Source organism: Grampus griseus (genome assembly GCF_964374135.1).
Source record: "Grampus griseus genome assembly, chromosome: 6".
Taxonomy (NCBI): domain Eukaryota; kingdom Metazoa; phylum Chordata; class Mammalia; order Artiodactyla; family Delphinidae; genus Grampus; species Grampus griseus.
Window position 1 is genome coordinate 36,083,563 of NC_139000.1, and position 26,918 is coordinate 36,110,480.

At 36.4% G+C, this 26,918-nt stretch overlaps 1 protein-coding gene across 5 annotated transcripts in view; it reads left to right on the forward strand.

Moving 5' to 3' along the window:
- The window catches only part of RNF38 (ring finger protein 38), a gene marked incomplete at its 5' end in the record, with an annotated part of 123,970 nt that extends 97,670 nt beyond the window's left edge, over window positions 1-26,300 (forward strand). For all 5 annotated transcript variants that reach the window (XM_082657324.1, XM_082657325.1, XM_082657326.1 and 2 more), the window contains 8 exons: window positions 9,922-10,089; window positions 11,307-11,477; window positions 13,487-13,648; window positions 14,143-14,249; window positions 15,623-15,707; window positions 19,207-19,328; window positions 20,880-20,979; window positions 22,397-26,300. In XM_082657324.1, the coding sequence (XP_082513450.1) occupies window positions 9,922-10,089; window positions 11,307-11,477; window positions 13,487-13,648; window positions 14,143-14,249; window positions 15,623-15,707; window positions 19,207-19,328; window positions 20,880-20,979; window positions 22,397-22,459 (978 nt within the window). In that variant the 3' untranslated portion in view covers window positions 22,460-26,300. The remainder of the gene's footprint in view (window positions 1-9,921; window positions 10,090-11,306; window positions 11,478-13,486; window positions 13,649-14,142; window positions 14,250-15,622; window positions 15,708-19,206; window positions 19,329-20,879; window positions 20,980-22,396) is intronic.
- Between the last annotated feature and the right edge of the window lie 618 nt (window positions 26,301-26,918).

Here is a 26,918-nt window from a genome sequence, read left to right on the forward strand (position 1 = left end):
ATGTCCTCAAGTCCATTTTCTGTGTCTACCTCTTTATTCCTGCCCTGCAACTACGTTCATCAGTACCTTTTTTTTTTTAAGATTCCATATATATGCATTAGCATACAGTATTTGTTTTTCTCTTTCTGACTTACTTCACTCTGTATGACAGACTCTAGGTCCATCCACCTCACTACAAATAACTCAATTTCATTTCTTTTTATGGCTGAGTAATATTCCATTGTATATATGTGCCACATCTTCATTATCCATTCATCTTGTCAGTGGACATTTAGGTTGCTTCCATGTCCTGGCTATTGTAAATAGTGCTGCAGTGAACATTGTGGTACATGTCTCTTTCTGAATTATGGTTTTCTCAGGGTATATGCCCAGTAGTGGGATTGCTGGGTCATATGGTAGTTCTATTTTTAGTTGTTTTTTTTTTTTTTTTTGCGGCACGCAGGCCTCTCACCGTTGTGGCCTCTCCCGTTGCAGAGCACAGGCTCCAGACGTGCAGGCTCAGTGGCCATGGCTTACAGGCCTAGCCGCTCCAAGGCATGTGGGATCTTCCTGGACCGGGGAACGAACCTGCATCCCCTGCATCGGCAGGCGGACTCTCAACCACTGCGCCACCAGGGAAGCCCCTATTTTTAGTTTTTTAAGGAACCTCCATACTGTTCTCCGTAGTGGCTGTATCAGTTTACATTCCTACCAACAGTGCAAGAGAGTTCCCTTTTCTCCACACCCTCTCTGACATTTACTGTTTGTAGATTTTTTGATGATGGCCGTTCTGAGCGTCAAGAGGTGATACCTCATTATAGTTTTGATTTGCATTTCTCTAATATTAATTAGTGATGTTGAGCATCTTTTCATGTGCCTCTTGGCCATCTGTATGTCTTCCTTGGTGAAATGTCTGTTTAGGTCTTCCACTCATTTTTTAACTGGATTATTTGTTTTTTTGATATTGAGCTCCATGAGCTGTTTGTATATTTTGGAAGTTAATCCTTTGTTGTTTCATTTGCAAATATTTTCTACCATTCTGAGGGTTGTCTTTTTGTCTTGTTTACGGTTTCCTTTGCTGTGCAAAAGCTTTTAAGTTTAATTAAGTCCAGTTTGTTTATTTTTGTTTTTATTTCTGTTACTTTAGGAGGTGGGTCAAAAAAGATCTTGCTGTGGTTTATGTCAAAGAGTGTTTTTCCTATGTTTTCCTCTAAGAGTTTTATAGTGTCTGGTCTTACATTTAGGTCTTTAATCCACTTTGAGTTTATTTTTGTGTATGGTGTTAGGGAGTGTTCTAATTTCATTCTTGTACATGTAGCTGCCCAATTTTCCCAGCACCACTTATTGAAGAGGCTGTCTTTTCTCCATTGTATGTTCTTGCCTCCTTTGTTGTAAATTAGGTGCCCATATGTGCGTGGGTTTATCTCTGGGCATTCTATCTTGTACCATTGATCTGTATTTCTGTTTTTATGCCAGTACCATACTGTCTTGAATACTGTAGCTTTGTGGTATAGTTTGAAGTCAGGGAGCCTGATTCCTCCAACTCCATTTTTCTTTCTCAAGATTACTTTGGCTATTCGGGGTCTTTTGTGTTTCCATACAAATTGTAAAGTTTTTTGTTCTAATTCTGTGAAGGATGCCATTGGTAGTTTGATAGGGATTGCATTGAATCTGTAGATTGCTGTATTGTGATCTGTAGATAACAATATTGATTCTTCCAATCCAAGAACATGGTATATTTCTCCATCTGTTTATGTCATTTTTGATTTCTTTTGTCAGTGTTACATAGTTTGCTGAGTACAAGTCTTTCGCCTCCTTAGGCAGGTTTATTCCTAGGTATTTTATTCTTTTTGTTGCGGTGGTAAATGGGAGTGTTTCCTTAATTTCTCTTTCTGATTTTTCGTTGTTGGTGTATAGGAATGCCAGAGATTTCTGTGCATTAATTTTGTATCCTGCAACCTTACCGAATCCATTGATTAGTTCTAGTAGTTTTCTGGTGGCATCTTAGGATTTTCTATGTATAGTATCACGTCATCTGCAAACGGTGACGGTTTTACTGCTTCTTTTCCAATTTGTATTCCTTTTCTTTCTTTTTCTTCTCTGATTGCCGTGGCTAGGACTTCCAAGACTATGTTGAATAATAGTGGCAAGAGTGGACATCCTTGTCTTGTTCCTGATCTTAGTGGAAATGCTTTCAGTTTTTCACCATTGAGTATGATGTTTGCTGTGGGTTTGTCATATTTGGCCTTTATTATGTTGAGGTAGGTTCCTTCTATGCCCATTTTCTGGAGAGTTTTTATCATAAATTGGTGTTGAATTTTGTCAAAAACTTTTTCTGCATCTGAGATCATATGGTTTTTATTCCTTAATTTGTTAATGTGGTGTATCACATTGATTGATTTGCGTATATTGAAGAATCCTTGCATCCCTGGGATAAATCCCACTTGATCATGGTGATCCTGTTAATGTGCTGTTGGATTCTGTTTGCTAGTATTTTGTTCAGGATTTTTGTATCTATGTTCATCAGTGATATTGGTGTATAATTTTCTTTTTTTGTGTTATATTTTTCTGGTTTTGGTATCAGGGTGATGGTGGTTTCGTAGAATGAATTTGGGAGTGTTTCTCTCTCTGCAGTTTTTTGGAAGAGTTTGAGAAGGATCGGTATTAGCTCTTCTTTACATGTTTGATAGAATTCGCCTGTGAAGCCATCTGGTCCTGGACTTTTGTTTGTTGGAATATTTTTAATTATGTTTTCAATTTAATTACTTATGTTAGGTCTGTTTATATTTTCTAATTCTTCCTGGTTCAGTCTTGTAAAATTGTACCTTTCCAAGAATTTGTCCATTTCTTCATGGTTGTCCATTTTATTGGCATATAGTTGTTTGTAGTAGTCTTTTATAAAACTTTGTATTTCTCCAGTGTCAGTTGTGATTTCTCTTTTTTCATTTCTAATTTTATTGATTTGTGTCCTCTCCCTTTTTTCTTGATGAGTCTGGCTAAGGGTTTATCAATTATGTTTATCTTCTCAAAGAGCCAGGTTTTAGTTTTATTGATCTTTGCTGTTGTTTTCTTTGTTTATATTTCATTTATTTCTGCTCTGATCTTTATGATTTCTTTCCTTCTACTGACTTTGGGTTTTCTTTGTTCTTCTTTCTCTAGTTGTTTTAAGTATAGGGTTAGATTGTTTATTTGAGATTTTTCTTGTTTCTTGAGGCGAGATTGAATTGCTATAAACTTCCCTCTTAGAACTACTTTTGCTGCATCCCATAGGTTTAGGGTCGTCGTGTTTTTGTTGTCATTTGTTTCTATGTATTTTTTAATTTCTTCTTTGATTTCTTCAGTGATCTCTTGGTTATCGACTAGCGCAGTGTTTAGCCTCCATGTATTTGTGTTTTTACAGGTTTTTCCCTGTAATTGATTACCAATCTCATAGCGTTGTGGTCAGAAAAGATGCATGCTATGATTTCAATTTTCTTAAATTTTCCGAGGCTTGATTTGTGACCCAAGATGTGATCTGTCCTGGAGGATGTTCCATGTCCACTTGAGAAGAAAGTGTATTCTGCCACTTGTGGGTGTAGTGTTCTATAAATATCCATTAGATCTGTCTGATCTATTGTGTCATTTAAAGCTTGTGTTTCCTTCTTTATTTTGTTTGGATGATCTGTCCATTGGTGTAAGTGGGGTGTTAAAAGTCCCCTACTATTATTGTGTTACTGTCGATCTCTCCTTTCATGGTTGTTAGCATTTGCCTTATGTATTGAAGTGCTCCTATGTTGGGTGCATAAACATTTATAATTGTTATATCTTATTCTTAGATTGATCCTTTGATCATTATGTAGTGTCCCTCCTTAGCCCTGTTAACAGTCTTTATTTTAAAGTCTATTTTATCTGATACGAGTATTGCTACTTCAGCTTCCTTTTGATTTCCATTTGCATGGGATATCTTTTTCCATCCCTTCACTTTCAGTCTGTATTTGTCCCTAGGTCTGAAGTGGGTCTCTTGTAGACAGCATATATATGGGTCTTGTTTTTGTATCCATTCAGCCAGTCTGTGTCTTTTGGTTGGGGCATCTAATCTGTTTACATTCAGGTTTATTGTTGATATGTATGTTCCTATTACCATTCTCTTAATTGTTTTGGGTTTGTTTTTGTGGGGTTTTTTCTTCTCTTGTGTTTCCCACTTAGAGAAATTTCTTTAGCATTTGTTGTAAAGCTGGTTTGATGGTGCTGAATTCTCTTAGCTTTTGTTTGTCTGAAAAGCTTTTGACTGCTCCGTAGAATCTGAATGAGATCCTTGCCTTGGTTGTAGGTTTTTCTCTTTCATTACTTTAAGTATATTCTGCCACTCCCTTCTGGCCTTCAGAATTTCTGCTGAAAAATCAGCTGATAACCTTATAGGGATTCCTTTGTATGTTATTTTTTGTTTTTCCCTTGCTGCTTTTAATATTTTTTCTTTGAATTTAATTTTTGTTAGTTTGGTTAATATGTATCTTGGTGTGTTTTTCCTAGGGTTTATCCTGTATGGGACTCTCTGTGCTTCCTGGACTTGGGTGACTATTTCCTTTCCCATGTTAGGGAAGTTTTCCACTATAATCTCTTCAAATATTTTCTCAGACCCTTTCTTTTTCTCTTCTTCTTCTGGGACCCCTGTAATTCGAATGTTGGTGCATTTAGTATTGTCCCAGAGGTCTGTGAGATTGTCTTCAATTCTTTTCATCCTTATTTCTTTATTCTGCTCCTCAGCAGTTATTTCCACCATTTTGTCTTCCAGCTCACTTATTCATTCTTTTGCCTCAGTTATTCTGTTATTGATTCCTTCTAGTGTATTTTTCATTTCATTTATTGTGTTGTTCATCTCTGTTTGTTTGTTCTTTAGTTCTTCTAGATCTTTGTTAAACATTTCTTGTATTTTCTCAATCGTGCCTCCATTCTGTTTCCGAGATTCTGGATCTTCTTTACTGTCATTACTCTGAATTCTTTTTCAGGTAGATTGACTTTTTCCTCTTCATTTATTTGGTCTTATAGGTTTTTACCTTGCTCCTTCATCTGTGACATATGTTTTTGCACCCTCTCTCTCTCTCTCTTTTTTTTTTATGAGTGCGATTGTGATCCTGTCTTAATGGTGGTTTGGCCTGAGGCTTCTAACACTGCGGTTTGTAGGCTGTTGGGTAGAGCTGGGTCTTGGTGCTGAGATGCGGAACCCCGTGAGACCTCACTCTGATGAATGTTCCCTGGGGTCTGAGGTTCTCTGCTAGTCCAGTGGTTCGGCCTCAGAGCTCCCACCACAGGAACTTCAGCCCAACCCCAGGCTTGTGAACCAAGATCCTGCAAGCTGCCTGGGGCACGGTTGGGGCGGTGGGAACCACAACAATAACAAAGTAAAAAATAAAATTAGACTAGGAAACTAACAGATGTTAGGAAGAATATAAAAATAAAAATATAGATGAAACAACAGCTGGAAGGTACATCAGTACCACAGTAGTAAAAAGGAGGGGGGAAAAGGAAAAAAAGTGGGAGGGAGGCCTTGGCTGTGGAGGGCGGGGCCTAAGCAAGGGTGAGGTTTGGGCGGTGGGTGGGGCCAATGCTCAGGACCCACAGGGCTGGAAAAGGCCCTGTGGGGGGTGGGGCTTAGGCTCAAGGAACAGAAAGAACCCAGGTATGCCCCCCACTTCTGGTCTCAGAGGGCAGGGGACCTCACCTGGGAGTCCAGAAGGCTTCCTGGGCTCGAGTGGGTGGGGCAAACTCCCTCCCACCTCTCCTCCTCTGGTCTGGGAGGGCCCCTCCCACCTGCCTCTCCTGATCTCCCTGGCCTGAGGGGCACTGATCCTGTCTGGCCTGCATTTCTCCTCCCCACTCAGTCCCCCTACATCCTACTAGTTCACTTTGGGGTTCCTCCCATCTCCTTGGCCATCAGAGTCCCCCACCAGCAGCTGGCAGGTGCCCTAGTTGTGGGGAGATGCTAGCTCCGCATATTCCCACACAGCCATCTTCTGCGTTTGTTCCACATAACCTATTTCAAACAGCATAATTAATGGTAAAACTTTGAGTGCTTTGAGTGTTGTCTTTTAGAAATAAGTACTGAAACATTTATGAAGTGATAGGTTCCTAGGATTTGCTTCAGCAAAGTACAGGAAGGGGAGAAGTTGATGGGAGTGGATTGGATATATGGTTTTGTGGTTTTGGAGGCTATATGCTAGATATGGGGGTTCAGTATACTGGTATTGAACATGTTTGAAATTCCCCATAATAAATATGCAAATAAGAAAGTAAAATTGAAAAATCAAAATAATACAAAGGAAGTTAAGAATCTTTAAAAGATGTTCAAGCCCTCTATGTAGAAGATTGTAAAACTGTCTAAATACTAAAAGATTTGGCTTGAAAGATCAAAATTTGTAAAAACTGTCTGCTTTCAAAACTGACATACAGGGTGAGTAGAATTAGTGTACTCCCAAGTAAATTTCCAGTTAAGTTTTTTGATGTTACTTGAGAAGCTGATTCTGCAATTTCTATGACATTTTAAAGGACCTGGGATTATCCAGAGCAGGGAAAAGCAGAGTATTGCTGGCTGTTTTTGTAGAGTCTTATTGGAATACAACTATGCTTATTTATTTATCTGTCATTTGTGGCTGCTTTGTGCAGGGACCAGGATGGCCCACAAGCTTAAAGTATTTACTTTTCTGGCCCTATATGAAATAGTTGGCCAACTAACGCTCTGGTCTAGAATCTCTAAGGCCACTTGGTCCTCAGAGTATGTCTTGGATCAGCTGATCATCAGCAGCAGCATCACCTAGACATTTGTTAAAAATGCAGATTCTCAGACTATACAATAGACTTACTAGGTAAGGGATCCAGCAATCTGTTTTAACCCAGGTGATTCTAATGCACACTACAATTAAGAGAACCTCTGGTGTATAATTCTGAAGTAGAACAAGGTGGGTAGAGTAGCTCTTCCAATTATTAGGACTAATTATAAAGCTATATGAAGGTATTTTTGCCAGAATAATTAAATATGCTAGTGAAATAGAATATAAGCTCAGAGATAAACTAACAGATTTAAGAATACTTTATATGTGATATATAACTGCAGATGAGTTGGGAGAAGACAGAATTTTTAATAAATGATGCTGGGACAATTAGATATCCAAATGAAAACATGAAACTGGATCCTCTATCTCATACCATCTACAAATGTCAGTTCCAGGTAGATTAAAGACGTAAATGTTAATGGCAATATAAGCTTTTAAGAAAGTAAAATGGGAATGGCTTCATGACCTTAAGTAGGGAAGGCTTTCTTTAAGACATAGGAAAAGCACTAACTATACGGAGAACTGTTGATAAATTAAAGAACTTATGTTCATTGTGAGAAATAGACTTAGACATATATTTTGGTCACTTAATTTTTGGCAAAAATGCCAAGGGAATTCCAGGAGAGAAAGGAAGGTCTTTTTCAGTAATGGTGTGAAAACAACTGGATATCTATGTGGATAAATTTGAACCTTGGCTCCTACTTCATATAGTACACAAAAATAAAGTTGGTTTCTAGATTTAAATGTGAAAGATAAAGAAAATAAAATAAAAGAGATGTCTTCATAAGGTAGGCAAAGATTTCTTAAACAGGATATATGAAGGTACTAGCTGCTTGGTAAAACACCAACATACTGGATTTCATTAAAATAAAAAATTTCTGCTTATCCAAAAGCCAGTATTTTAAAGGTGAAAAAGCAAGCCACTGTCTGGAAGAAAATATTCTCAATACTATTTCTGAGAAGGGAGTAGAATCCAGAACATTAAAGATTTTGTATACATATCCATTAAAATCAGATCTAAGATAGGTGCCTGTGAGCATCATTTTTGAAGGTTCTTCATTAGTAACGCAGAAAGACAAGAGTAATAATTGTGTTGAGTCTTAGCAAATATAGTTGTATACATAGAAAAGGAGATTGTAATTTTTAAAAGTACTAGAATTAAAAAATTGGATAACGTTGTTAAGATTCGAGAAACATAAAATTAGTAACTTTTCTCATTACTAGCACTTAACCAATTTGACGTGGGGACTTCCCTGGCGATCCAGTGGTTAAGACTCTGAGCTTCCACTGCAGGGGGCAAGTGTTTGATCCCTGGTTGGGGGACTAAGATCCCACATGCCATGTGGTATGGCCAAAAAAGAAAAAGAAAGAAGAAAAAAGGCAGTTTGACATGGAAATAGAGAAAAATAATCTATCAGCAATATAACAAAGTCTACAAACTTACAAAAGAATTTTGAGGAATAAATTTAATAAGAATAATATAATCTTTATGAAGAAAACTAATTTCTTGAAGGTACAGTACTGTAGTAGTGAACATGTAATGACATGTATTCCAATGAAAAGCTGTAATATAAAATTATGTCCTTTGTAAAATAACATTTAATACAATTAATATAAATTAGGATTCCAGTGGGTTTTGAAACTGGATAAAATTACTTAAGGTTATTTACATAAGAATAAATGTGTGAAAATGGCCCAAAAATAAAATGAAAAGAAAGTATGGTAATGAGAAGAATTTGTCTTACTAGCTACTAACTTTTCTAGTAAGATACTAGAATTGACACAGCACAAATTTGGCAGGAAATAGATCCAGGTATGTTTGGGAAGTTATTGATGGAAAAAAGATGTATTTCAGTTTAGAGGAAAAGGGAGGGTTTATTTACCATTAAATAAAGGGTTTAACAGAAGATAAAACATGAACTGGGAAAATATTTTTGTTCCACGTATCTCTAATTAGAAAGCCAAACTATAATGTTAATGGACAACCTTGTAGAAAGTGGGCAGTGAGCAAAGGCTATAGATTATTTACATAAATATGTAATGGTTAATAAACATATTAAAAGATGTTGAACCTTTCTAATCAGAGAAATGCAAATTTAAAGCAAGCCGGTTGTGATATTGTTTTTTTTCACCTCCCCCATTCTTCTAGTAGGTAAGCATGCTTGTAATGCAAATACATCTACCTGGAATGGAGATGCTGGGAGTCCTATTGTTACTGTTGGGATTGTGACTTAATCCATCCAGACTTTTGCTAAAGTTTAAAATACATTCACCCCTTTACCCAGTCACCCCTATGAAATAAATGAAACTAATATGTAAGGATATATGTTCAGTGACATTTTTTATGGTTGTATTTGAATTGGTAAAAAGAGTGAATACAACTTGAATGTCCACTAGTATATAAATGATAGGACTGTGTTAAAGTGATGAGTGTACTTGAAATATCTTGTTAGTGTCAGAAAGAATGAATTGCTTTTAATTTCCTTGAAGAGATATCTACAATATTAATTGAAAAAAGTAAGTTGCAGGGTAATATCTCATTTCTGTTAAGAACAAAACCAAACATGACAATAGTTCATGGATAATCATGCTAGCATATGTTTATATACTCATGGAGAATGATGTGGGAGAACACATTATTAATATTGATTTCTTCCAGATAGGTAGGGTGGGAATAAAACTGGCCAGGAGAGAAGGAAATTATTTAACTTTTTAAAAATGCTATCAATACTTTACATTGTTTCACTAGTTGCAATTAAACAAAGTTTTTTTTTTCTGTTGAATGTCACCAGGTCATTAGAAGATATGTTTCATTTTTCCAAATGTCCTCTTTAGAAAAATTTTCTGCTCTTAAGAGCAGGCTAGAAGAGTTAATATAGCAATTCATTATTCTCCTGGACTTTTTAAGTCTTTTTGAGGGAAGACTTTAGACCCAGGTCACTGGGTATCATATAGTACTCTTGAAACAGTCACCTTTCTTTTCTTTTGATAAGAATATTTTGGTTGAAACTGTAGTACATTGTGAAAATATGTGCAGCGAAGAGGAGAATCAATAAATGCCCAGATCTTAATTTTTAATAGTTGATGTTTTATCCAAACAGTTAAAACTTCTAATGTTGTTTTTCTTTCCTAATAGCTCCATCAGGGCACCGTTCCTGTTTCTTACACAGTAACAACAGTGGCACCACATGGGATTCCCCTCTGCACAGGCCAGCACATCCCTGCTTGCAGTACACAACAGGTCCCAGGATGCTCTGTGGTTTTCAGTGGACAGCACCTCCCTGTCTGTAGTGTGCCTCCTCCAGTAAGTCTGTGCAGTCCTTCTTTAGAGTGGCTAAATGTGTTATATAAGCAAAACCTGAGAGACTTGTACCTTTTCAGTTTCAAGTAAAAAAGGCAATTTTATTGCAACAGAAATTTCAATAGCACCTGTACAGTAACAGTTTAATAAAATTAGCTTTAAAACTTGATAACGTTTTTACATTAATTAAATTACACATATTTTAATATCCTTTGAAGGTCAAAGCATGTTCCTCACATATCAGCACTTTATAATTAAACCTTGATAAAGACTGGGCTTGGGGTTTTAACATAGGATATTGGACTGGTTAGTAATAAAGTCTCAGAGACTTTAGTGATCAACATTAATAGTCTCAGCACTTACTGGGTTTTAACAGGCACTTTGAATACTTGGTCTTACTTATTCCTCACTATAGGAAGCCTGATGAAACTGAAAATGACTTGCTTAATATCATAAAGAAAAATTAGCTTGAGAAAACAGGGGTTCACGCTCACTTCTTTCTGCCTCTTACAAGCTATGCTTTATCCTTTACCAGCCCCCAGTCTATCCTCCTTATTTCAAAAATGAGGTTGCTGAAAACCAGAGGATTTAAATGACTTGTCGAAGGTCAATAATGTCTTCAAAGTAAATCACTTTGCTAAATCTTAATATAATCCTAATATCCGTGTTTGAATTTGAGATTAAAACAAACACATACATACAAATACCAACACCAATTTAACAGATTAATTTACCCATGCTTGGTTTCTCAGTAATAGATTATAGAACCAGTGTTCTAAATTAGCAGACTAAAATATTGAGAGACCATAAAGCATTTAGTTGTGAGTTGGGCTCTTAGAAATAAAATCTACAAGATTGAAAAGGAGAGCTTCTTGGAAAGTAGTAGTATCTGCTGTATTTTAAACCAAGTGGAAAGAGATTCCTCTTCTGTGCAGCACTTTCCCTCCATTTCATAGGTGTTACAAAAGCTTAAGTAAAAGGTACGTGTTTTGACTGGTTTATAAGAACTATATAAGATCCAGAAAAATTACTAGTTACCATTATTTTACTAACAGATGCAAAATACACTAGTATTTCATTGTTAATATAGGTTATTAAAACGTTTTGGTATGATTTTTGGGAGGGATATGGCAGTAACATTTTAATCTCACTGTATAGGTTTTTTAAAATTAATTATATATTCTAATACTTTTAACAAAAAATAATGGTTTCTCTTACAGATGCTTCAAGCATGTTCAGTTCAGCACTTACCAGTACCATACGCTGCGTTTCCACCCCTTATTTCTAGCGATCCATTTCTTTTACATCCTCCTCACCTTTCTCCCCATCATCCTCCTCATTTGCCACCTCCAGGCCAGTTTGTCCCTTTTCAAACACAGCAGTCACGATCGGTAGGTATCTCTACTCTTACTTATATCCTTAACTTTCACAGAATGTTTAGACCTAAAAGACAGATTAATTCAGTAGATGTAAGTTGTTACCATTTAAAAATTATAACTTAGGCACTTCTGTGGTTCTTAAAAGAATTAAGGAATCCCCACTGTTACAAATATATATAGATATAATTTATCTAGAATTATCTTGGCTTCTTAAGTTTTTCTAGTTATTTTATATGTCACTTATCTAATCAAATTTATTCTTTCGTATCTGCAGTCCTTTGGGAAGTAAATGTAAAAAAAATACAGTCTGGTTTTTCCTTTCATGTGTTTCTAAAATGGAAAATGAAAATATTATAGAATTATTTATACTCGTTAGAATAATATTTATATTCATTTAGGCAAGTAAATTAATCCTTTGAACCTCAACTGTTTTTTCCAAAGGCTGGTTTTCTACTGTGTTTTGATGAAAAGTATATGAGATAGTCTATTAATATAGTTAACTCTGTCCTGGGGATGGAATGTAGCTGAGAGGCATATTATTTCACCGGGCTGGAAGAGGTAAGCACTGTATCAGTGGAAGGAAAGACACAGGAAGAAGACCCCATTGTTTTTTTGGACAGGCCAAGTTGAACCATCTGAACCATCAGGCATTAAGGGAGAATAGGGGAAAGAACATATAGAAATGGTTAGAGTGGAACTGGAGTGGAAATGGTTGGCCCTGTGAAAGGAGCTTGACGGTTACTCTAGCAGAGCCTGACCATCCTTTACTTAGGATTTATGCCCCATGCTCGGTCTCAGGCAGAGGTGAGAGGTGAGGTTACCTGGCTAATCTGAAAAGTTAAAGTTATTCCTACCAAAAAATCTTTTATTAGAATCAGGATAGGATTCATGCCAGGATGTTCCTTAGGAAGCTTTTCCCGTACCTGGGAATTCAAGGTTAAAACTAAATTTAGTCATCATACAAGCATACATAAACTTCCTCAATCAAGCGTACATAAGCTTCCAAAGTAAAGTGTTAGCAGTTACTTGTATTTGAATACTGTGTTGCCATTTTCTAACTGTGGAAAGAAGTTAGACTAACATTTAAGAATGTATGTTCCCAAGAGAATCAAAATGAAAATATTATCCCCAAAATGTCCTAATAGCCAAAAAGTGGAAACAGTCCAAAAGTCCATTAACTGATGAATGGATAAAGCATGGCATATCTACAGTTGATTATTATTCAACTATAAAAAGGAATGAAGTACTAATACACAAACACAAGGTGGATAAACCTTGAAAACATTCTGCTAAGTGAAAGGAGCCAGATACAAGGGCCACATAGTATATGATTCCATATATATGAAATATCCAGAATAAACAAATCTGTAGCAAATGTGTTTTGCATAGCACTGTGTGCTTTTTGAGCATTGTCTCAGTGTTCACAACACACTTTTTAAGTAGGCTGTGAACATATCAGTTCTGTAGATGATAGTATTGAGGTTCAGATTATAAGTAATTTATATATAAGCCACATGGCTCATTAGTTGCAGTACCAAGAGTTTGTCTAATGCCAAAGCCTGTAAACTTTCTACTATAGTGTACAGCCTGCTGTGTTCTATTCCATTTAGCCTTATTTAGTTCTCATTTACAATATGTACTGTTTGATTTCATCTGTTAAAGGTTGTTTCTGAAAACCTGATGTAGGTCAGTGTGCCATGACTAAAAAAGTAATATTAACTTTCATATAATTGGCTTACTACATGACTTTTTGTCTTTCCTTCTGTCATTTTTAAAGAACGTTCAAATAGTGAAAGAAATATTTAATAACATGTTTGAGAGATTTTCTTACTGAAATTCAGTTAAAGGCAGTAAGATTTTACTATAGGCTGTATGTCCACATGTATGAATTTAGATTGATGTAAACATCAAGAAATGCATGACCTTAAAGATGTATTTTGGGGTTTTTGATTTTTGTTACTATAAAGCACAATCTGTTTAAATATTGGAAGTATATTAGTTTGCTTTTTCCCACCCCTCAGCCTCTGCAAAGGATAGAAAACGAAGTGGAACTCTTAGGAGAACATCTTCCTGTAGGAGGTTTTACTTACCCGCCATCAGCCCATCCCCCAACATTGCCTCCATCAGCTCCTTTGCAGTTCTTAACACATGATCCTTTGCATCAGGAGGTTTCCTTTGGAGTAGTAAGTTTTCATTCATTGTTATTAATTTATTACTTGATTACTTGTTTTGAGTTCTGTTTCTTTTCTTTTTTTTTTTTTAATATTTATTTATTTATTTGGCTGCACCAGGTCTTAGTTGCAGCATGCGGGATCTTTAGTTGTGGCATGTGGGATCTAGTTCCCTGACAAGGGATGGAACCCGGGCCCCCTGCATTGGGAGCGCGGAGTCTTGACCACTGGACAACCAGGGAAGCCCCTCGAGTTCTGTTTCAGTATAACTCTACATGTTTAGAATTTTAAATGTATTCTTGCAGTCAGTTGGAAAATTATATTTAGAAGTACACTTAAGTGTACGTTTTAAACAAGCTGTCGCATCTGTGTTAACATTTAAGAAATACTAAATACCACTTGAACAGTAAACTTCCTAGGTTTTTAAAAAGAGACTTTATTCGACAGCTTAAAAAGTTGTGAACGTAGAATGATTTAAAATTGTTTTACCATTTTTTTCTCTACAGTCTTACCCTCCATTTATGCCTCGGAGGCTCACAGGACGTAGTAGATATCGATCCCAGCAGCCAATACCACCTCCCCCTTATCATCCCAGCTTACTGCCATATGTGTTGTAAGTTCTGTCTTTTTTATTTTAATGAGTTCTGAATTTTGACATCCTTGAGATTCTCTTTCCTTTATGAACATTTCTGTGTGGTATATATTTAATTTAGAGTGTGTTAGATATTTGTTTTTATTTAACAATATTAAGAGGTCCCCCCCTCTTTCAATTGTTAAGAGGTTGGGGTCGGGGGGACCATTTAAGGGTGAAAGAAAGAGCAAGGACAAGGTAGAAGTTGGGGGGCGTGGGGGAGAAATTTGTGAGCCAGAAGATAGGTTTAACGAATCAAAAGATAGAGAAGTTTAAATTTTTTGCCTCTTTTACGGCTGGCATCACTTGCCACCTTCTTTTGGTTATCAAGCATTTGATGATGCTACTTCTCTCAGAGGAAGAGGGAGAAAGAAGTTGTATTTTTGTGCCTTAGAAATACTCTTCTAGGATTAAGTTTGTAACAGAAACACCCATAGCTTAAATATGACAATTCTTTATTTCTTTCTCATGTAATAAAGTCTAGAAGTAGGCAGTTCAAACATGGTTTGTTAGCTCCATAACCCTGAGGAATGATTCTGCTATCTTCAGAATTTTATGGCTTCCTCTGCATGATATAAGATGACTCCTCAGGCTCTAGCCATTACATCCACATTCCAGCTAGCAAAAATGAAGATGGATCTCTCTGCCTACCTGCCTCCTCTCAAGGATACTTCCTAGAAATTGCATGTATGACTCCTGCCTACGCCCCATTGGCCAGAATTTAGTCTCATGTCTGTAACTACCTTCTAGGAAGGCTGGGGAATGTTGTCTTTACCAGAGGGCCATGTGCCTGTATCATACTATTTTGATAATTGTAGCTTTATTGTAAGTCTTAAAATCAGATGGTATAAATCTCCCAACTTCATTCTTAAACTGATTTTATTTAAAGTCTTTTTCATGTCCATATAAATTTTAAAATCAGCAATCAGTTTCTACTTTTAAAAAGTTGGCATTGTGGTAGGGATTACATGAAATCTGTAGGTGAGTTTTGGAAGAGAATTGACATCTTTAACAGTATTGAGTCTTCTGGCCTACTTATATGGTATATTTCTCTATTCATCTTTTAAAATTTATCCTAGCAGTATTTTTACAGTTTATATTATACAGGTCTTGCACATGTTTAGTTAAATTCATCCATAATGTTTCATGTTTTTTTATGCTGTTGTGAATGGTATTTTTTTAATGTCAGTTTTTAATTGTTTATTACTAGTGAAGTCAGTTTCTTTAAAAGGTTGTCACTGATCAACACTGACCATTCTTTATCCATTTAGCACTGGCCTTGTTCTTCTCATCCTGTTCATTGAAATAATGTATTAATGCATTATCAATGCTTGTGTTGCTTATTTTCATTGCAGATCAATGCTTCCAGTGCCACCTGCAGTGGGCCCAACTTTCAGCTTTGAATTGGATGTGGAAGATGGAGAAGTAGAAAATTACGAGGTTAGTAGGTGAAATGTGAATTAATTTGGGGAATTTTGTACGCATAAAAATATTGTGCTACTCAACTCATTGATGTAATTGAACATTTATTAGGTAAATCCATTGTATATTTCAAGATACAGATGTGGGCTTCCCTGGTGGTGCAGTTGGTTGGGGGTCCGCCTGCCGATGCGAGGGACACGGGTTCGTGCCCCGGTCCGGGAAGATCCCACATGACGCGGAGCGGCTGGACCTGTGAGCCATGGCCGCTGGGCCTGCACGTCCGGAGCCTGTGCTCCGTGGCGGAAGAGGCTGCAGGAATGAGAGGCCTACGTATCACAAAAAAAAAGAAAAAAAAGATACAAATGTGTCAAAAATACTGTTCATCCTTAAAGATATTTCAGCATGTACCACACAGTTATGATAACAAAATAGACTTTGGTGCTCTATTAGAATTACATACAATTCCTGTGAAAGAATGTAAAAGAAAATGGTGAATTATGAGTGGATGTTCTGAAACCATGCCAGTTCTGAACTATGGGAACTGCAAATAGAAAAGAGTACATCTTGAAAGACATTTTAACACTGGAATCAACAGGATTTGATCATTGAATGGTTTGTGGTAGTGTCAGGGTTATAAGTGGGAAGGTCGCAAGAGAAGATGCTTTGCAAAAGGACTACAATAGCTAGTGCAGAAGGCAAACTCAAAGATGATGGGGCAAATAGACAGTGTTGACATTGTCATATTATTTGAGGTTAGGAATAGGACAGACAGTTAAGGGTTGGAAGGCACATTTGGATTTGGAAATGTTGAATGTGAGTGACTATGTGACTGTTTTTGTACTGCCTTACCCCAGCCTCACTCTATTTATGAGTCTCTATTTATGCAGTATGAATACTGGAACAGGGTTTTTTTGTTCATTTTTTTAGGTGAATTGAACCTGGGAACAGGGAGGAAAGACACATATTGCAAACACAGTCTTGCAGCACCTTTTTTTTTTGCATGTGGAAGAGATCAGGCCAAATGCTATCTATGTCCTTTTGTAATTTTTAAAATGCCATTATGTTACTTTCTGCATACAGTCACAATGCAGTGTCCTTTGGATTGCATTCTCAGATTTCTTGAGAAAGGGGCTATAATAATTTCCTGTTTCTACACTGTTTATGCTAGTTTTGTACAGAGTAGTAAGAAAAGGAGTTGGTTATCCTTTAGGCATTCTGTATTAAAATTAAGTCATAAGTCATGTTGCTGAAAAGGACAGCTCTTTGTTAAATCATATACATATCAGTGAAAAAACAGTGATACATACCATCCTAGTATAAGAAAAATATTTTGTGTTTGGCATTGGAGTCCCTTTCTTGTTTTTTTTTAATTTTAATTTTTATCTTTTGGCCCCGCCATGTGGCAGCAGGATCTTAGTTCCCTGACCAGGGATCAAACCTGCGCCCCTGCAGTGGAAGCGTGGAGTCTTAACCACTGGACTGCTAGGGAAGTCCCAGGAGTCCCTTTCTAAATTGTATTTTGGGTTGACTATGTTTAATCTTCTGCAAAGTCATACTTTAATCCAGTCAATAGTCTTGTTTACTTTTCTGGTTTTGTCTCATAGTATACATGCCTACAACACACCCTAGTCCAGAGTACTCACCACTTTTTGAGTCTGCCCTATACATCCTTGCTTCAGTGCCTTTATTCCCCTTGATTCTTCTGCTTAAGAACTTTTCCCCCTTCCTGCACATGGCCATCTTTCAAGAACCAGTTAAAAACCTGCTACCTCTGTGAAAGGCATTTCTAGCCCATTCCCAGGTCTATGTGAGTCTCTCCCTCCTTTTTGCTCTCATAGGTCTTATAAAACAATACATACTAATCATGTCCTGCCTTCAGTTGTCTTGCTTTCAGATCATGTAGGTTTGTTGAGGGCTCAATTATCATTACATTCTCCATCCAATAAGGGTTTAAAATAATGGTCATAAATTATATTACTTGACCTATAGAATATAAAATATAGGTGTAAAAGATATATCACCTCTATCATAAACTTTATAGCTAATTGTAATCAGCATCAATTAAATTTAACAAATTACCATCTACTTAGGGACATGCATGGGGAAGGGGGAGCAATTTATTTAGAAGACACAATTCTCCAAATAAAGCTGCACCAAAAGCAGTGTTGCAGCAGCATCATGTTAAAACACAGTTATCACAGCATTGATTATTGATATTATGGGAAATTAAATTTATTCCTCTCATTGTCCATCATTATTTCTTTGTTACCTATCCTCTTAACCCTGTGGCAGCCTTAAAAAAAATAAAAAAGAGGGGAAGCAGCATGCACATGGCTGCCTGATTGTAGGATAAAGCAAATAAGCAATTAGAGCCATTGAAAACTGGGAGAAAGGAGGTACTAGTGTAAAATCAAGCATAATAGCTGCAATGTGTTGAAACATATCAACTGTGTTAAAATCCATGAATTCGTAAGTGATACTTCAAAAAATAAAAGAAAAACTCATTGGCCTTATCCTGCCTATTTTATATAAATTAAACTACTGAGTATAGTTTAATATGAGGCAACTGATCAGTGTAGAAGCATTTCATCTAATGAAGAAAGAGTGATAGAATACTACCGTTTTGCCATCTTTAATGAACTAATGGATACAGGCAGTGTTCCATCAGTGCTAACTAACATAACAACTAGACGTGCTGAGCCTTACGATGGAAATAGTAAAATCTTCCAATTTATAGTAAGTACAGGGGACAAGGAAGGCACGTTATTAAACCACACGAGTCAGGGATGGGGAGGTTCAGTCAGCAAAATTCAGACTACGAATTTCTATAGGCCATTAACCTGGTTTCTTTAACAAATAAAAGAGTAAAAAAAAATACTTGAGATGTCAAACAGTGGTAACATGGATTTATTTGGATCCTAATTTGAACAAACTATTTCAAAAAGTGTTTTGAAAATAATTGAAACAATCAGAGGTATTTGACATTAAGGAATTACTAATTCTGGGGGTGTAATGATGTTAGTGTGGTTATATTCTTTTAAAAAGTGTTGTAGTTTTTAGATTGGTGGTGGTTCTCAACCTGGGGACAATTTTATCCCTTAGAGGCTATTTAGCAACATCTGGAGATATTTTTGTAGAGGCCAGGGTTACTGCTAAACATCCTACAGTGCACAGAAAAACGTCCCACAAAATTTTATCCAGCCCCAAATGTCCAAAATGCTGAGGTTGACAGACTGTCTTAAAGATAACAAACAGAACTATTTCACCAATGAAATACCATGTTTTAGTTTTCTTTCAGAATAATCTGGGGTTTAGGAGTGGACAGTAAAAGATGAAATAAATTAGCTGTGAATTGTTGAGCCTGGGTAATGAGCATATGGAAGTAGTTTCTTTATACTATTTCTCTACTTCTGTATGTATTTAAAATTTTTCCATAATAAAGGTAGTTTAAAATATATATATATTGGAATATAAAATTTAAAGAAAAATGCAGCTATGTCTCTCTTTCCCTCTGCAGGCCCTGTTAAACCTAGCAGAGCGACTGGGAGAGGCCAAGCCTCGAGGACTGACTAAAGCAGACATTGAACAACTTCCTTCTTACCGGTTCAATCCTAACAACCACCAGTCAGAACAGACTTTGTAAGTATATTTTCCTGACCTCATTCTGTGTTAAATTTCGTTTTCCACCTTTTGTGAAATAAAAGCTTGGAAGTCAAAGATAACCTGATAAAGATAAGTAGTGACTATTTCATACTCTAGGCCTATGCTGTCCAGTAAGATAGTTGCTAGTCACATGGGGCTATTTAAATTAAATAAAATAAAAGTTAAAATTTTTAGTTGCACTAGCTAGTGATGCTATATCAGGAGATGTAGATGTAGAACATTTCTATCACCTGAGAAAGTTCTGTTGGACAGTGCTGTTCTGGATTTTTAGGTGGCCTAGAAATCTTATGGTTTTTAATTCAAACACTAGAATTATATTAGATTGAAGTTCATACCTGTAAAATTTGAGGGTTTTACCTGAAGATTCTCCTTATTATAGTATCTTTTTTAATAGCAACTCTGCTAGATACAATTCACATTTAAAGTGTATAATCCAATGGGTTTTAGTATATTCATAGAATTTTGCAACTCTGAATTTGATTTGCATCATCACAATCAAGTTTACACCATTTTCATCACCCGCAATAGAAACCTCATCTATTAGTAACCACTCCCCATTTCTCCCCAACCCTCTAAACCCTGGCTCAGCCCCCTACTGTATCACTTCATTCCTAATTGGCTATACCATTTTACATTCCCACCAGCAGTGTATAGAAGTTTTCAGTTTCTCCACATCCTCACCAACGCTTGTTATTGTCTGTCTTTTGATTCTAGCCATCCTAGTGGGAGTGAAGTGGTATCTCACTGATTTGATTTCCATTTCCCAGGTGGCTAGTGATGTTGAGCTCTTTTACTATACTTATTGGCCATTTATGTATCTTTAGAGAAATGTGTATTCACATTCTTTGTCCATTTTTTAATTGGGTTGTCTTTATTGAGTTGTAGAAGTTATTTGCATATTATACATATAAATCCTTATAAGATTTATGATTTTCAAAAATATCTTCCATTCTGTGAGTTAGTTGTCTTTTCACTTTATAGATTGGCATCTTTAGAAGCACTTTTTTTTTAATGGATGAAGTTCAGTTTATCTGTGTTTTCTGGTTGTTGTTTCTTGTGCTTTTGATACTATCTCTAAGAAACCATTGCCTATTCCAAGGTCATGAAGATTTACTCCTGTGTTTCCTTCTAAATGTTTAATTGTATTTAGCTTTTACATTTAGGCTTTTCATTTTTTAGTTAATTTTCGTATATTGTGTGAGGTAGGGGTCCAACTTCATTCTTTTGCATATGGGTATCCAGCTGTTCCAACCCCATTTGTTGAATATAATAGTATCTTCAGTATTAAGGTTGTCTTGGATGTTAAGCCGGAAATTTTCTTGATGATCTCTCACTCAGTAAAGCAAAGCACTCCTACTAAATTTCTTAATATCATGCTTTTTTCGAGGTATTGATAGATTATTTTGTTTTAAAATTTAAATATTTTGATAAGTGAGACAGTAAGTGGTTTTGTAGGCTTCGATAGTTGTAACAAAATAGAAACCCCACTTGGTTTTATGGTTAAACAATCTTTTTGCTTTATTTTAGGTGTGTAGTATGCATGTGTGATTTTGAGTCAAGGCAGCTACTTAGAGTTTTACCCTGTAACCACGAGTTCCATGCCAAGTGTGTCGACAAATGGCTTAAGGTAAAATGATGGCATCTGAAGAGAATGACATCGCATTTTCTTTCTTATGCATCATAGTTTCATGTAGAGTAAGTCCATGGTTTGGTGGAGGGTGATTAAGGAGACAAAATTGAAACACAGCTTTCAGTATGATTTCTGCAAATTAAGAGAAAGACCAGTAGAAATGAACTACAATCATCAGTGTGGGAGTGATTGAGCAAAATCTGAAAATGGGTTTTCTGTCCTTGATAATCAATATGTCCTAACTTTCTTCTAAGAGTTTAGAGGGGACCTCACTGGAGGTTCTTTGTCAGAGATTTACATGAGAAATAAACCTCTAGTGCTTTTACATAATTCTGACCATTTTCTCCTTTGTGTATATGGGTCGGGGGGAGTCCAGAGACACAAATTCTAATAGTATGCCAGGGTGAAATTATTACAGGGACTTCTTATTTTCTATTTTTTATAATAGTAGGATAAAAATGTGATGAAGTAAAATAATTTAGTAAACTTAATGGTTTGTTTTAGATTATTCTGAGTAGGAGATGATAATACTGGCTTAGATAACTTCACGGTTGGTGAGGAAGACAGATGAGTTAAAATAAAATAGAATCAGTCCTCTGTGTGAGCACAGATTAAGGGTGCCCAGTTTAGTCCAAACTGAATCCTGAAGGCAAAGAGTCTAGACTTTTTAGAAAAATGAGGTTATTATATATGCATAGCCCTGACATGTGAGAACAGAGAATGACCAGAAAATCACGGGTTCCATGTGGCTGATGGCTAGAGTGTGAGGGAGAGAGGCAAGAGAAGAGAGGGGTTCAGAGGTAAAACCAGGAGCCAGCTTATTGCAAAGTCACTGTGAAGTGTGCGGGAGTTTGGACTTGATCCTGAAAACATGTGAGAGGATATGTTTTAGAAAGATCACGGCCACAGTTTGGAGAATGGAATAGAGATAATTTCTGAGAGACAGAGAGATGAAATAAGGATGTTCTGGGCCAGATGGAGAAGAAACAGTAGAAGTTGGATGAAAAGAAGAGTACTTGATTTGAGAGCTATCATAATGTAAAAATGAGAGTATTTGATGAAAAATGCTTCGTAGAACGTAAGAGAGCAGGTGTTGCTTAATGTTTCTGATTTTAGCAGCACAGCCAATGGTAGTGCCATTTGTTGAGATGGAGTTTTAAGCCAGTTATTAAATTTGTCTAAACTGGTGATGGGTAGTTTTGTCTGTATGTTGAAACGGACCTATTAAAAAATTATTCATAGGCTATTGTTTTTGAGGTTTGTGGAGTATATTTTGAAAGATTAAATGATTGCTTTGTACCTTCTTAAAGAAACAATGTAAAAACTATGTGGAAAGTAAAAATAGTTCTATTGCTTTTAATATGTTTCACCGTATAAGTCAAAATTCAAACAAGTTTTCTCTTCTGTGTTTCAGGCAAATCGTACTTGCCCAATCTGCCGAGCTGATGCTTCAGAAGTGCATCGGGATTCAGAATGACCAACTTAAGAGCACAAATTTAATTTGGGTGTTCCTTATCACATGTATATATGGACTATCCATTGAACTTAATCTGTGTGGCTTCCAGCCCTCCCTTTACCAAAAGGGTCAATGGACCTTTCTTTGCACTGTGTGACTTAATCAACTATAAAAGCTTACAATTAGTCTTCACAATTATGGGATTGTTATACTAACCGTGTGATTGGAACTCCAAAGACTTTTTCTTTAGCTTAATTTTGTGTGTGCACTAACATTCCCTGGTTTTCGTGTGATCATTCCGAGTGTTGCTGCAAGATTACAGTGGACGTGATCTTTTAGCATGTGCTTTTATAAAAAGTGGTAGCTCCAGATGATATAGCAATCTACCTTATATAGAGCCTTCAGAAACTGTGAGTGGAAATGAATGCAGCGTATGACTGTTGGTGATAAATGTATCTGTGTGTGTGTGAGAGAGAATGTGTGAAACTACTTGTGTGAGGGCATGGTAGCTCAAGTGTGTATGAGATCCTGTATACCAGCATGTACCAAGAATGTGTGTGTAGTTTTAATTATGCTGCAATGTATAATCTGGTGTGTTATTTAAACAGCACTAGTACTGTACACTGGTTTTTTCCCTTGTGTTTGCTGTTGCACACTGATTGATAAGGGTGCATCAATTATAAGCATTGAATACTCCATCCCCTTCCCTCCCAATGAATGGAATGAGAAAAGCCTTCTTCCTTTGCTTCAGGCAGCTGTCACCTTCTCTTCGTTGGTGATCCCACGTGGGTCACTTAAGGAAAAAAGTGTAACAGATTCTCACTCCATGAACCTGATAGTTTCATTCTGTTGTGAAAAAGAAATTTTTAAATCTCCAACTTGCTGTTTCCAAAAAGAAGGTGCAATATCATACATCATCAATTAGCAATATTAGCATTTCAATCAATGATTTGAATGTTGATACTCTCTTGTTTTCCCTTTACCTTTCCAGTAAGCTTCTTACCGGAAGTACTTGTGATTTTTTTTTTTTAATGTTTAGATTTGTAGTCTATTCTGAAGATATTTGAGTAATATATTTCTAAGAAATACCACTGGTCCCATGAAGTCTCACCTCCTCTACTTCCACCAGAACAAAATCTGTTAACTCAGCTTGACTTCTGATATGTTCTTTGTTCAAGCTCCCATAGGCAACTAAATTGTTTTCAGAAAACTATATTTCTGTCCTGCCAAGCTCCAGTTCTGAAAGTTGTCTAGTTCTTTTCCCCTCAGTAAATGTGCTTCTCATCGAAATCCTCATTTCCAGGATAGATCAAGTGCTGTGACAGCTCAAGTTCTTTAGACCTGATGTGCTTTGATGTTTTATTGCTTTTCTTTTTAATTTTTGTTTGAATGAGAAAAAGGTTAATTTAACAGGTGTCCAGAATACTTGCAGTATAAATGAAGATTTGATTTTTGTATAAAAAATAATGCTGTAAAACAGGAATTGACCTTCATTTAGTTGATCTGAAAATAATACATAGCTGTGTGGGTTTTTTTAACAGGTTCATTGAGCATAATTCAGATTGTTTAAAATCATTTTTCCAGCAATGTTTGGATTCCTCTCTCATTCTTCTAGTGTGCTCAACATTGCCTCTTCCTGCAGTTGATGTCCTTGCTCTGTTTGCAGTAGCACAAGCTGCATAACTCCAGTCGGGACTGTAATGACTTGCTGCCAGCCTCACTCAGCTTTCAGTTGGCTCTGTGTCCGTTTCTACTCAGTGTTAACTACTTGTTACTGCCGTGCTACTTGCCTTCCCTTGAAGACTCTATAAGCTCATCACAGCTTAGAGTTCAGTAAAGTCAATTCACACAGAAGCACAATTTTGCCCTTTTCCAGACACTGTTGCCTCTATTTAGTCATACAAGTAGGATTTTGTGTACCTTCTGTTTGCCCCTGTATTTGTCAGTGCATCAGAAATACATCTAAACAGTGGTAAAATGCACGTTACTTTTAAATCATTAGAATATCCTCCACCTGTTCCTGATGAATCAAGTGTGTTAAAGACCAAAATTATTGGCGTAATAATCAGCTACATTACAAATCACGTATAGTTTAATCTTTATTTTTTTTAATTAAGAAATCATGTTTAAAATGGCAAAAGCCCATCTTATACATAGACTTTTATATAGCTGCAAAAAATTTATATCTGTACAGATCTAACATAACACTACTACACTCAGTATTCATTTTATTGAAGCATGCAAGTAAAGCACTTTTTCTAATTTATATAGATACCTAATTAACAAGGCACATTGTACTAATGACTAGGAAAAGTAGCTCTTTCCTCCCTCCCTCTGACGAATTCTTAATACCCCTTTTCCATTAAAATTTTGAGAGGTTGTTGGCAATTTAGGAGGCAGCAGGGTCTATTTTGGTAAAATCCTGAATGAATTGTTGCACTCTCGTGACTGATCTGTCTTTGGGAATGTCTTCTTTGCATGGGGCTCTTAAGGATGTGTGCAGACTTGCTTATTAAGTGGTTAGTGCATATTAGGAGCATACGTGCATGTGTTCTGAACCAGCTTAGACTAGACTAGCCACAGTGAGCAACTTTGTGGCTAGCAGAAGAGAAAGAACAGTTGATTCATACCCAGCTCTTGACACCTTGGGTGATACACCAGATAGCAGGCAGATGTTGGTTTGTTGCCTTCTTCCTCTTTCCTCCTAAAACAATTTTGGCTTTACCACCTTAACTCTGCTGTGTTTTTTGTTTTTCTATGCATGAATTACCATCTTTGTTTGTTTGTTTTTAGCTCCCCCTCTTCCCCAAACAGAACAAAACAAAAAACAAGTCCTCCAGGTATCAAGATCTCATTAGGATTTTCTGTCCTGAATTTTTTTGAGCAAAATCTGGAAAACGTGAAAGCATATTTAGATTTTATACACTCTCTGAAATGTGATTTGTTAAGATTCTTATATTTGGGCCTCTTATAACATTTTGAAAGAGATCTACCAACTCACTTATGAGAATATTTTTCACAGATATCTTTAGGCCTGTTAGAAAGCTATTTTCCCCCTGTTGGTACATTTGGTTACCTCATTTTGCTGTTTCTTTCAGATTATGAAAGCTTACAGGGGTGTATCTTTGGAATCATTTGCTGAGTCATTTCCTCAAATCATACTCCATTGTATCAGTTAACATAGTTTTAAATGTACGTATTATAAATATCTGTAACCAAATCATTTGAAGGCTTGATAAATTTTTAACAAAGTTTGTACATTTTTTATGAAAGTTACTAGTAATGCTTTACTAAGTAGTGCAATGAATTTTTATTTTTAATCCCTGTGCCCAATTTTGGAGTTGAGAGGGTTGTTGGTAATAAATGTATGATGTACACTTAAAACATTCGGTTGTGTTTGGTGTTACTGTGTTAGGGAAGGGTAGGGGTTGTGTATGTTTGGAGGGAGGGGTGTAGAGAGGGATTCTCACAGGAAGATAGAGCTCTTGAGCTACTAGCAGCCAGATTTAACTTTTAGGCAGTAATTCAGATTTTTGTTTCTGTGTTTGTGTATAAACAACTTAGAAACATAAAAGCAACTTGCATTGTAACTCATATGGTACATATTTATATCTTTACAAAGGCCAAGAAGATAGCTTGAGTGTAGGCATACACATGGTGTATAAGCTTATTGAACATTAAGGTTACATAAGTGGGCAGCTAGATTTCTTTCTGTGTATGTCAACTATAAGATGTAGGAAATAAGAGTACAAAAGATAATTGGGGGAGATGCAAGAGGGAGGAGATACAGGGATATATGTATATGTATAGCTGATTCACTTTGTTATAAAGCAGAAACTAACACACATTGTAAAGCAATTATACTCCAATAAAGATGTTTAAAAAAATAAACTATGGAAACCAAAAAAAAAGATAATTGGGCAGATTTGTTCACATTAGCTATGTCTGACTTGTCAATATAATATGGAAAGAGGAGCCTCTGCTTATCATTTTCCATACATGTTTGTGTAATTGCTTTCCTTTGACTAAAAAAGGAAGAAAGTAAAGCAGTCTATATATATGCTGAAAGTAGAAGTAAAATACCAAAAAAAAAAATGAGGCTAATAGATCCCAATTCTCACTCTTTCAGGAAGCAGTCCTTTGGCTTAAGGTGATACCCTCAGCCTGGCTCCAGTCCTCCCCTGACAGAAGCATTCAGAAAAGGGACTAAGTCCTGATTGTTTCCCTCATTTTCCCAGCATACTTGAAAGAGTGAGTGTTTGTGTTGGACTTTGAATGACTCAAAACTTGTACTGTCTTACTGCAGAAGCATTTACTGCCCCGTCAGTACCTATGCACTCTCTCCCATCCCCCTTCCTGCAATAAGGCAGCGAGGCCTGTGCAGCTGGGTTTGACCAAAGGACTATAAGCTTAGGCCATGGGGGAGCATTTAAAAGCTAGCTCTCTTTTCCTCTGCCATGTTGATGGCATCCCTGGATCC